Source organism: Musca vetustissima, unplaced genomic scaffold (genome assembly GCF_032173495.1).
Source record: "Musca vetustissima isolate MV318-11 ecotype Yass unplaced genomic scaffold, APGP_CSIRO_Mvet_v1 utg5835, whole genome shotgun sequence".
Taxonomy (NCBI): domain Eukaryota; kingdom Metazoa; phylum Arthropoda; class Insecta; order Diptera; family Muscidae; genus Musca; species Musca vetustissima.
Genome location: NW_026883122.1, coordinates 434,345 through 447,176, shown reverse-complemented (window position 1 = coordinate 447,176; position 12,832 = coordinate 434,345). Strand labels below are relative to the sequence as shown.

Below are 12,832 nucleotides of genomic sequence, written 5' to 3'. Positions count from 1 at the left end.
CATTTTATAGAATTGAATTTAAATTATATGCAATATGTTCATATTTCGCGAGTTATAACCTTGATAACCTCAGCTTCAAGGAATTTAAAAGATTTTTGTAATTTCCCATATGCATTTTTAAAAAAAATATTTTCACGAAGAGTGGACTCGTAATCAATTATCATGCATACAGAATTTCCGTTTACCGTGTTAAGTTTCGTGGTGTTCGGACTATAAAGCGTTTATATGAACAGACAAACATAAAGATGTAGGCCCATCCAGGACTTGCAGACCCATCCAGGACTTCTAACAATGGACATGATATTTGAAAATGCTATCATGGTAATATTAGACAATATCATATTAAGATATAACTCCCACATCCAAGTACATTTACATCCATTCCTCTCCGATATACGGTCAACTTCTCTGGTCTATGTATTTTCGGAACAAATTATGACCAGAAAAACAGATATAAATAGTTGTTGGTCCATTTTATCTATGTGCCAGATTGACTCGGGTGGCGGATTCCGCTCGTAGGCGCACACCTCGGCAAATAAATGTACGTTATTTTTGTCATTATATCCCTGCCTGCCAGCTCCGAACAAACTGGTCCGTGTCGGGATAGAAGAAATGCCGCACCTTGCTTCTGTAGTGTTTGGCAGAACCGCATACACCATAGATCCATCTTGGTAAGATGCAATGTTTGCTCGAGGTTGCTTTAGATCTAGGAGTACTGCAATAAGAGATCTGTCAGTTCATGCTGCGCTAGCACGTCCCCTAGAGTGGCTCAGTTTCCTCGACAGCAAAATACGCAGCACTTAACACCTCATATTACTGTTCCGCGCCTAGAAAATGTTTCGTTCCTGCCGTTCAACCGCGATGTTCTCCCCAACAGGTGAAATCATTGTATGTGGGTAACAGTCATGTGTGGAACTGATGAGGTAGAGGTACTAAATGTTTATATACCACCAATGAACAGCTGCACTCCGCGTTATTTACCGGATATCAGTCCGCTTTTAGAAGCAAAATGCCACACCATGAGTTGAGGCATTCCGTCCTAGGTAATGATTACAGAGCTGGCTGGATAGCTCAACATTTTGCACGATTAATAAAGATGCCCCAACGGATATAAGAGAAAATAAATTACATAATCTGTCAAACCTTAATTACACTCGGCTCAGATCAACTTTCGATCATCGTTTCCGTCAACAGACCACCCGCATTTATTACTTCTGAACTTCACACTTTCCTGGTTTCAGAGAGTTTACCAATTAACGCTTCAGAGAGCTGTTCATTCCCCCTGATCCTCGGGTAACTTAGAGGGATTTTCCGAAGAATCATCACAAACTTCCCATCTGAGGCGACAGTATTGGCCAATGAACGTGATGAGCTCCATCGTACACCCCAGAAGACCCTGAAGTCGACAGGCTAGTATGCGAGCACAAAAGAAAAAAGGGGATAGACCAACAAAAACAATGCAACATTGTCACAGGAACAAGTAAATTTTGGGCAAAGGTTAAGTCACTTTCGAATCCTGATAGATTGGCACAGCCGCTCTTTCTTCCAGGATTCGAAATTGATGTAACAGCGACAGTCACGAAGATGTGCGCCTTTTATTTGTAATCAGCAGTTCATTGACATCCCCGAGAGTGACACAATTCCAAATCTCATAGAAGGAAACAATGAGTTCCCCAAGGAGTTCTCATACCTCCTGCGGTATACATTTATTGTTTTTTTACATTTAAAAATTATGTTTAAATGCAGCTTCGAAGATTCGAGAAATTCGAAGTATATTTTCTACAATATGGACATTTGCTCATTCTTTGGGATATCCAAAAGGGTCTGCTACTTTACGTTGAATATTTCGAGAAGCAAATAAATCTTTCAAACGACTACATTTATATTGTGAGCAGCATGATTGCGTACAAATATTTAACGAATCTATGGAAAGATAGTAGAATCGTTGGAACAAATAGAGGAAAATGGTAATATTTAATTTGTATTTATTTCTAAGAAGAAGTAGAAGTTTCCGAGCCAAGAAGGTTTGGTACGCAAAAGTACAGGTCAAATGTAATATGTTCGAACTCTGAGTACTTTCATAGAACTACATTATTTGTCCCATGTTTGGAGGAATTAATTCTGAATATGACAAGCAGATTTCTGGACAATCAAAAAAATAGTTAAAAAATTATCGAGAATTAAAGTGGATCTATGGATCTCTATGTGGAAAGCGAAAGATCCCCGACCATCTCATCCACCTCATGCCATAGTAGTATGTGATGAAAATGTGTTTCCAAATATAAATATATTATTACAAATCATAATATCGGTGCCGGTAACCACAACATCAGCTGAATGAAGATTTTCTACCTCACGTCGGGAAAAAAAAGTATCTGATAAATCAAATGCAAAGCCCACGCTGTTACGACTATGAAGTAAAAATAGCATTTTTTTTTTTTTTTTTTTTTTTTTGACAACTACTCATATTTTATTCAAGGAACAAAATTTTTTACTTTTTTCATTTCGCACCACCAAACTCCCCCACCCCAAGAACCCCAACATCAATCAGCCTATCAAACAGGTCTTAACATTTTTACTTATTTCCTTCACAATTGTTTACAAATTCCTTGTAAGAGAAATGGTACACATTTTATATTTTACTAATTTACAATTGATCCCCAAAATACGATCCGATTATTGCGATTACCCTCTGATATACTAATTCAAAGACAAACATTTTTTCAACACAGATCATTACAAAATATGATATATTTCGCGAAGTAACGATCGTATGCGTTTTTACGGTAATTGCATTAAATCTGTGTAGAAATAATTTGAAGTTTAACCCTTTGTGGCCCAATGTTGTCCACAGGCAACAAAATGTTTTAGAGCTTATATTAAAAATGCAGCTAGTAGATATATATTATTTGAATTTCATATGTCAAGACCTAATTATGGACGACACATATCAAAAGAAAAATCAAAAAAATTCAAAATTTTGGTAAAGTTATGAGCCTTTCAATATAGAGAAGAGGGTAAATTTGTGTACAGTACTAATTTGTGTATACAGTCCAAATTATCTAAATCGCTTCGTATTCAAATTGTGCGAATTTTGCCATCAGAATTATTTTTGATTCTTGTAAAAATGAATACAGAGAATAGTTTAAAATGATTTTTCTGTCGATTTTGCATTTAGTTTTCCTGATATTGGACTTTAAGTTTTCTGAAAAAATGTACTGTATCTCCCGAATGCAAGGATGTAACGATGTCAAATTTTGTGCATATCCTATTTAGGATAGTTGCATTAAATCTGTAAACAGAAATTTGTTCTAAGATTGCGGAAAAAATTTCGGGGCTCAAAGGGTTAATCAGAAAATAGGGCCACAAAAGGGCCTTCCCATGTGGAATATAGAATTGGTAAAATATGTTAAATTCGGTTATGAATAATAAAATATAATTATAACATTAAAAAAAGACTTACCAAAATATCCGCTGAATTTGTAATTTTTTCTTGTTATTTCATTTCACATTTGATTGAATGCAATAGATTTCTTATTTCTGTTCCAAATTGTCTTTATTATTTACAAATTTGTACAGTACTTGGTGACACTCCGCAGTAAGGACAAACACCTTTGGAAATATGAGAGCGACATCTCTCACATTAGTCTAACATTAGAGTCTTCAGAACACTTCCAAACAAATGTCACTTTTCATTTCACACAGAAAACAGCTGTTCTTGACTGTCAAAGCACATAATTCATGTTTTCACGAGCGAGCAGGAAGGCAAATTGTGAACAGCAAAATGTTTAAATTAACAAAAGTTATTGCACAAAATGGTAAGTTATCAATTAAACAATGGAGATTATTCAGCAATAAATAATAATTGATGTTTTTTTTTTCAGCATCTGCATTTAGTGGTTTGGCAAAAAATCTACGCCCCCTAAGTACCGCAGCCATCCGATACTCAGCATCTGCAGTAACAGGCAGCAGCAGCTCCTCAAATGCCGTTGCCACCAATCCTGATGAACCCGTACAAATAGCCAATCCCTTCGAAAAGGAACGTAAAGTATGCATTTTGTGCAAACACAACATAACACCCGACTACAAAAATGTCAAACTGCTGTCCCAATTCCAATCGCCATATACCGGTCGTATTTATGGTCGTCACATTACCGGATTATGTAAACAAAAACAGGAAGAGGTGGAGAAGGCGATACGTAGAGCCCAGCATTGTGCCTTGATGCCAACATATCACAAAGATTTGGAATTCCTAAAGGATCCCAAACTATTCGATCCCGAGAAGCCCATCAGACCACATAAATATTAAAGGGGGAGCGTTTGTTTGTAAACTTCCGTAGAATTATAAATTAATTTACTGTTGATTTTTTGAATTGAAGAAAAAAATAAGATGAACTAATTTAATTATGGATGAATTTTAACATTTCTTTGGGTATGTGTAGTTGAATTTTTAAATTTCTTTGGGTATGTGTAGTTATTCTAATCCAGCTTCCTGCATCATCTCGTGGGGAAGATATTTTGCTTACAAATCGTTTAATTCTGAGAGACAAAGTCATTTTACAATCCGTTGTCTTCTTTGGGGTCTTGAATTTTGTTCTTGGCGAGGTTTGTAATTTTCATGTCGGAATTGAATGATACCGATCTGCACAACGAACTGTGATATCTCTCCAAGAGGTAATCACAATTTAGATTCAAGACATCAATGATATATCTGAATATATGAAGAACATAGGGCATATCTTATCATTCTGGTGTTGATTAATAGGATATTTGAATTCGATTTATCCTTTTCTGGCTTTTAGATAGGCCTTGCCAGCATTTCTTCCTTGGAAGTTTTCTCTTGGAATTCTCTTTCGCGCTTTGCCATTTTATTCACTATGTGAAATTCAATTTCTTGGTAATTTTTCTCGTATCCTTTTTGCTTGAGGATTAACAGTAGAACAAATAAATATTATAATTCTCTGTGTTTCAGCATTTTTTTTTTTTTTTTTTTGACATTTGTAGGTGTTGTAATTAAGTTTTCTTTTTATTAGAGGGGTGTTTTTTTTGGTAAAGCCGTTATCCATACCTTTATGGAGGTCTTCAACTTGTTTGCTAAGTTTTTTCGCGGGCTTTTAAAATCATAGTTATTTATTTATGCTGCTTAAGAAGTTTTTTCATATTGCAGTAGGTTGGTATCGATTCTCATGACCCCTCTGTCGTGGAAGCGACGCTATGAGGTGGTTTGGCCGGTTATAATCTTTTTGTTTTGAAATGGGCTGTGTCAGGCATTCCTCAATCGTGGATGTTTTTTCTTAGGTTTCTTCTTTCTCATAATTCTCCCTATTATTGGTCATATGCCTGTCTTTTCTTGATCATATATTGCGCTATCCTTTTACTAAGGATAGACTGAAGACTGACATAGATTTTATACTTAGAGCCAAGACAAATCCATTTTTCCTAACCTCAATGGAATGTTTGAGGAGTTGAACCTTTTTGCGATGTTCTTCGCAGGTTTTTAGATCATGCTTTCATTTCTCTATGCCGATTAAGTGATCTTTAAGTGGCATATCTTCCTCTGTGGAAGTCTATTTTGATTTCTTCCTTATGTTTTTCCATTTTATTGACCATACGGAATTCCAGTCGCTTCTTGGTAATTTTATCGAGACGATAAGGATGACAATTGGTACTTACACATTCTCGGTGTAATTGCTGTCCTGTCAATATCTGCGCTGAGTAGCTTTTATCCTACTATATACTTCCATTTTTTTAATTCTCCAAATAACGCTTCCCTTCCCTCATAGTGGGGAGACTAAACCATTTCCAGGGCTTTTTCTTTCATATTTCGACCATGGGTTGCAATTTTGTTACTGTTGATTTGGAATTTAGAATATAACATGAACTAATTTCAATAGTTCCTTGGGTATGTGTAGATGTTGCAATAGATTCCTTTTTTAATGGGGTTTTATTGGCCCTGAAAATCTCTTAGAGCCGATTAAAAGCTGTTTTTCTATACCTCAATGGCTTCTTTGAGGTCATGAACTGTTTTGGAATTTTTTTGCGGGAGTCATATCTTCCGGTTTTCGTTTCAGAATTGACTTAGTTGTATGGACTTCCTTCTCCTCATTTTTTCATTTCAATGAAATTCATGTCGCTCATTTTTACACGTATCCTTTTACTCAATGATAGGTTATAGGGACGACAATTGGTACCTACACATTTTTGGTGTTGTTGTAACAGCCCTATTGCTTTTACACAATGGGGTAATTGTTGTTGTTGTCTTGTCAATAGTTGCCTTGAGTAGCTTTCCATCTGCAATAGACTTTTATTTTTATATAAATATTCCAAATAATGATACCAAAATATCAAAATGATTCTTACATTTTTCTTGTGATTCTCTGTCCGCATATTTTCCCATTTCATTGATCATATAACAGTCATCCTCTTCTTGTTAATTTTTTCTACTATCCTTTTAATCGAGGATAGGAGCTATACCAAGTAATAATTAAAAAGCTATGGATGGGTTGTAATTTTGTTACTGTTGATTTGGAGTTGAGAATATAAAACGAACTCAGTTAATCATTAATGAATTTCAATATTTCCTTGGGTATGTGAAGGTGTTGCAGCAAAGTTTCCTTTTCACAGTGGGGTGTTATTTTGCCCTGCAAATCATTTAAAGCCGAGGCAAAGCCATTTTTCCAAACCTCAATGGCTTGTTTGAGATTTTGAACTTTATTGGCATGTTCTTCGCGGGCTTTTAACTCTTTTCGCAACCTCTCTATGCTGCATAAGAGGTCTTCACATGAAATATCATCCAGATCCCGATCAACTTTTACCTTCATTTTATTCTTTTCTTCCGGATTTGCCAGTCTTTCATCTTCCCCAATGTGGATTTTTTCCTTTTCTTCCTCCTGCTTTTCCATTTCATTGGCCATATGAAATTCCAACCTTTTCTTGGTCATTTTTTCTCGTATCCTTTTACTCAACGAAAGGCGATAGGGTCGACAATTGGTACTTACACATTCGCGGTGTAATTGTTGTGGGGCTGGTGTTGAAGGGCTCCTCGCATCTTCCAAAAAACTTTCCCTTTTATTAAAATTTTCCAAATTTCGATAATTTATTTTAACATCGGATTGGGGCTGGGGAATTCCTGCAGACACCAATCTCCTTTTCACATTGTTTACTGGAATCACAGGCGTTGTTACTGGTGTTGTTGTTGTATCACAGTTGTGGTGTTTACTGATGCTGCTGCTGTTGCGTTTCAAACCAAGACGTTTGCTTTTCGTTTGCACAGGCGTTGAAAATTTGTCATTTGTTACACTCATTTTATACTTTTTCGAACAATTTTCATTCACATATAAATAAAATACACTGTTTTATTTTCAATAATTCGGATTTTTTGTCGTTTCGAAAGGAAAAGTCATGAAAGTTTCTCCCGCGCACAATAAATTAACAAACATGAATGAATGAAAATTACGGAACAGTGTTGCCAATTCAAAGTTATTTGAAAGTTGCCAAAAATCCTTTGTTGTTAGGGTTGTGCTTTCGTAGCTTAAATAGAGATGACAGTTGCGATTGTAAATGCGAATTTGGGATAGGATTGAGATTAGATTGTAACCAACATACTTCCTCCTTGAAAATTTGATTCCCCTAGATATTTTTTATTTTTTTCATAAACTATTTTGTCGAGTCTTTATGGTTTATATGTTGTAAGGGTATTATAACTTTGTGTAGCCCCATGAGTTTGTAGAAGCACCTTTTAGTAGTCAGGTAGTCATATCTCGACTATCTGATTGATCTACACATGTGTGTCCATTACAATTTGTAAAAAAAAGTACATGCCACAGTTGTATACTAATCGTCACGAAATTTAGCTTGTACGTTCGTTTTGGGCCAAAGAAGACCCTATTGTTTTTGGTAAAAATCAGTTTATTCTTAGGGGATCTAATGGACCAACAACTTGTTTGTATGTTTTTCTGTTCATTCTAGAGGCCACCATAACGACCCGAACATCACGGAATTTTACAAGGAGAAGCGGATCTGCGGATCCTTCGATGATAATCGGTCAATATTTAACTTTTAAATATACCCAGGCCTTTGTGTGAAAAATAACATTTGGCTTCTCTGGCGTAACATATATTTACTCCTGAAGAACATAGACCGGTGTACGGTATATCCAAGAGAAGTGTAAGTTTTTATTATGGTAAAAGATGACGCATAAGAGTTATTGTAGTGTTGAGATGATATTCAGTTGACGATTTTTTAAGAATATATTTCCAAGACTAAAAGAAGTGTGGATTTTTTAAAAACATATTTTTCCAAGACTAAAAGAAGTGAAATTTTAAAGAACAATTTTCCAATACCAACAAAAAGAATATTTTTCCAAAACTAATAGAATCTTGGATTTTTTTAAGATTATTTATTCAAGAGCAAATAGAAGCGAGGACTTTTTATAGCATTTTTTGTTTGCATCAATAGCGGCGTGGATTTTTTAAAGAATATATTTTCTAGCATCTAGTCTGTTCCCATACTGCAAGATTCTACTCGATTTTACTATTTTCTTCGATATTATAAAGGAAAATTCGTTATCGTAGTAAAAACTAGTAGATTCTTGCAGTACGGGAACAGACCAATCAATAGAGGCGTCGATTTTTTAAAGAATATTTTTCCAAGGCTAACAGAGGTCTGAATTATTTAGAGAATATTTTTAAGGGTTTCTGGAGCGTGGAGTATTTAAGGAATATTTCCCCAAGACTGTCAGATTTATTTTTTAAAGAACATAAATATTTTTAAATTTATCATTCCGTCTGCAACATCTTGAAATGTTCATCGAATATCACACTTTATCAGAATAAAATTCTATGTCGATTTATGCATGTCCGTCTGTTAAAATCACAATAGAGCTCGAAGTATTTAAGATGGAGCTTTGAAATTTGCTCATTACTCCTTCTAGGATGTTCGGTATTGAAAATGGGATATATCGGTTTTCAACCGTTTTTCAATCGAACACGTTTTTCCGCCGAATTGGCTATAATTTGGAATTTTGAGTTCCCATTGGGTAGCAAATCTATTTAACAAAAAATATCGATATTGATCCACTTTTATTGTAGCCCTCATATAACGGTAAACTCTTTATTCGATATATTAGGAATTTTGAGAACATTTTTTTTACCGAAGTGGCTCTAATTTGGTTCTCATTGGGTGATCCCGCCATTTGTGAAGGTCCACAACAAGTACTGGCACTACTCCCACTCCCTGTAATCCAGATTAACTAATTTTTCCCCAAAGTGGATTTTTACGCTTTCGAACTTCATTCAGAATAAGGGGAAAGTGAAAATGTGACACAATTCGCTGCGAATTCTGGTTCCGAATAACATTAAAGGGAAGAGCGAACAAATTCGCGGTGAATTGATGTCCGAAATAAGGCAGAATATAAAGGAATAAATTGAAGTTACAGAATACTTCATCCTATATAGTGGCTAGGATAGAAAACAATTTATTCTCAAGAAATGCACAAGAAAAAATGCTTAAAAAATCAAATTTGCTATTTGAGATGGAAGAACAAATCTAATATCACAAATATTAGTTTTTATATTCCAATTTTAACTCCCCATAATCTCAAGTTCTTGCTTCATAGCTATCATTCAGAATATACTTTACCAAAAGGTGGGTGGATTAGTTTATAAATAAATTAAACCTTTAATTTCGTTTCTATACAGATACGCATATATATTTTATATATTTCGATATTCTGTGATTTTTTTGTTTGTTTGTTATATAATTGTTTGTTGTTGTTCTTGATGTTTTTTTGTTTTATTAAAGCTAATTTTACAAATTTATGATGAAAATATTTGTTTACTGATTTTTGTTTTCCTTTTTTCTTGTCCTAGTTGTTGGATTTATGACAAAACAAAATTGTATTTCAAATGTATATATGTATATGAAACTAATTATATTTATTTAGAATTATGTATGTATTTCTTTTTCTTATAATGTATTAATCATATATATGTAAATATAATATTACACATTATAATTTAATATTGAAGTTTATTGATATATGCCATATAATGTATTTTGTTATATATATAATGGCTCATTTCCAGGAGCTATTATATTATACATATACATTTGCAGTACTTATTATATGAATATAATTATGTATTTGTTTTTGTTTATGTAATATTACTAATGAAACTATGTTAGTTAGTTATGTTCCACAGTTACAATATTCTATTGTTTATGTGTGTGTGTATGATTTTTCTTTTCAATGGAAAATATATATGATATATTTTATTTATTTGTTGTTTGTTTGTTAATAAGTTTATATTGATTTCTTCTTTGACTTATTTTTTTGTTTACTAAATATATGTATATATGTAGAGTTATGTATATAAAAAATTGTATTTGTTATTTTTTGTTTTATTATATTTTATTGATTTCTTTTTCTTGATTTAAAGGAAACATTTGTTTCAATTGTTTGAGGGCTATTTGTTGTTTGTTGACTTTTTTGTTGTTGCTGTTGTTAATATTCTGTTCTGTAATTAAAAGGAAAACATACAAATTAAAGTGAAATAAAATTTGTAATGTGTTCAAATGTTTCTTTATGTAGAAAACAAATAATTAAATTAAATTTAATAAAGCTTTTTTGTTGTTATATTTTGTGAAATCTTTTAATGCGGTGGTTATTTTGTTTGTTTGTTTTTAACTTAAATATTTTTAAATTATTATTTAAGAACTACAACAACTGACTATTTATAATGTACTGGAGGACTCAGGAAAAATTTAGATTAATTTTTCATGGTATTTTTGAATTTATTTTTTCTGGAAATTTGATTGAAAAATTAACCCAATTTTGTTTTTTATTGCATACAATTTTTTTATTAAGTTTTAACCTAGATAGCGCCAAAGATTATTTTCAGAACTGCATTTTTTGAATAATATTTTTTTCAAGACTAAGGGAACTTTGGATTTGTTAAAGAATATTTTTCCAAGACTAACAGACCTTTGGTTTTTTTAAATATTTTTCTAAGATATTTAAAGAATATTTTTCAAAGACTAACAAAAGTTTGGATTTTGTTAAAGAATAATTTTCCAAGACTAACAGAACTCAGGATTTTTTTGCTATTATCGAAGAATATTTGTGCAAGACTAACAGAACTCATAATTTTTTTTTTAGTTTTCCAAGGCTAAAAGATCTCTGAATTTTTTAAAGAATATTTATCAACGACAAACAGAAGCGTAGATTTGTTTAAAGAATATTTTTCCAAGATTAATAGAACTCTGGATTTTTTTAAGAATATTTTCCAAGACTAATAGATGAGAGGATTCTTAAAAAAAATTTTGCTTCAAAATCTAATATTTTTGACACAATCTCATGTAAAAATAAACGTTGGACGAGGTAATCTGGCACGCAAGCAGGCCCTGAAATAAATAGTGGGAGCAGGGAGCTATGCAAACCTCCAGAAAATATGTATAGGCAGCATACACGGTTTGATTATATTAGGAAAGAAACAACCAACCCTAGTTTCTCAACACAGAGTCCAACTTCTATTAACCTATTGACTGTGAGAAATGTTTTCATGGGGTTCAACTTGGGATTAAGGACAACGTTACATTAAATTCAAAATAAAATTCTATGTTGATTTAGACGTGTCCGTCTCTGTGTTGAAATCACTACAAAGATCACAATCCTTCTAGCATGGTTGGTATTGAAAATGATACATCATATCGATCATGTTTGTATAGCCCACATCATAAAGCTGCACCGCACCAATTTCCCGATTTAGGGCAGCCTCATCGAAAAGGCTGTAATTTGGCATAAAGGGTTCTTGAATGTTTTCCCAGAAAATTTTTTTACAGATCCCACTTCAGTTTATGTATTTTCATGACCCTATCGTAACGATGGGTTTATAATTTTAATTACGGATTCGCAGAATATACTCAACGATGATTCATGTTTTGACATATCGCAACATATCCCGTCCCGATTTCAAGTATGTATTTGCAATGTCCTCAGCCAATTTTGTCTCAGAGGATAGAACATGTACTGAAATATCTCGACCTATTTTAGATATTCTGAATGTCCGTCTCAAAATTTTGGGTATACAAATCCGACTCGATCGAATTAAACGACATTTATTTGCTTTAAAACCTTTCCCGTCTCTAATGAATATCAAGAGAGTCCGCCTTTCAAGGTAAAGTGTGAATCGGAACGAATGAACTTCAAAATTGTCACAACCAACCAGTGCAGTCTTTTAGTCGGTTTTATGCCCGAATTGAAAAGTGAAATGTTCACATTCCATCGAAGGGTTTAAAATAATGAAGGTTTTAGCTGGTAAAAACGTGTCAGTCGGTGATTCGAATATTCCATTCGTTTTTAAAATTTTTACATTTTGTGGGGAAAGTACCAAAAGGAGAGGAACGAAGGGACATGATCTAACAAAGGTAAAAATATTATGATGTGCAAAGTTTAGATCAAATCGGACAATCCATTCTCTAGATATTGGATTAACAAATTATTAAGATTTTGAACCTTTGTAGGGAAGGTACCAGGAGTGGACCGATGGGTCCCATCTTAGAACATAATCTAGATTTGAAAAAAGTATTACCATGTGTAAATTTTGAGTCAAATTGCACATCAATTACAAATACTTTTCTTTCAATTTCCTCTCACGCATAAAAATCTGAGATACATTTTATTTCAGAACCATATCCTGCAAGACTTTCCAATATTAGAGTACACTATAAATGTTCATTTTGTTGTTGTGTAGATGTATGCATTTCTTTTTTTTTCTTCTTGTAAATAAAAATATGTGTGTATATATATTAAACTAAAAAACTATATAATATG

General features: G+C 33.3%; 1 protein-coding gene across 1 annotated transcript; it reads left to right on the top strand.

The window, feature by feature from the left end:
• The first annotated feature begins 3,784 nt into the window (after positions 1 to 3,784).
• Positions 3,785 to 4,318, top strand: LOC133329877 (small ribosomal subunit protein bS18m). The gene is made up of 2 exons (XM_061538338.1): positions 3,785 to 3,818; positions 3,885 to 4,318. Exons 1-2 carry the CDS (start codon positions 3,785 to 3,787, stop codon positions 4,307 to 4,309), a joined length of 459 nt encoding a protein of 152 aa, XP_061394322.1. The 3' UTR covers positions 4,310 to 4,318.
• The last annotated feature ends 8,514 nt before the right edge of the window (positions 4,319 to 12,832 follow it).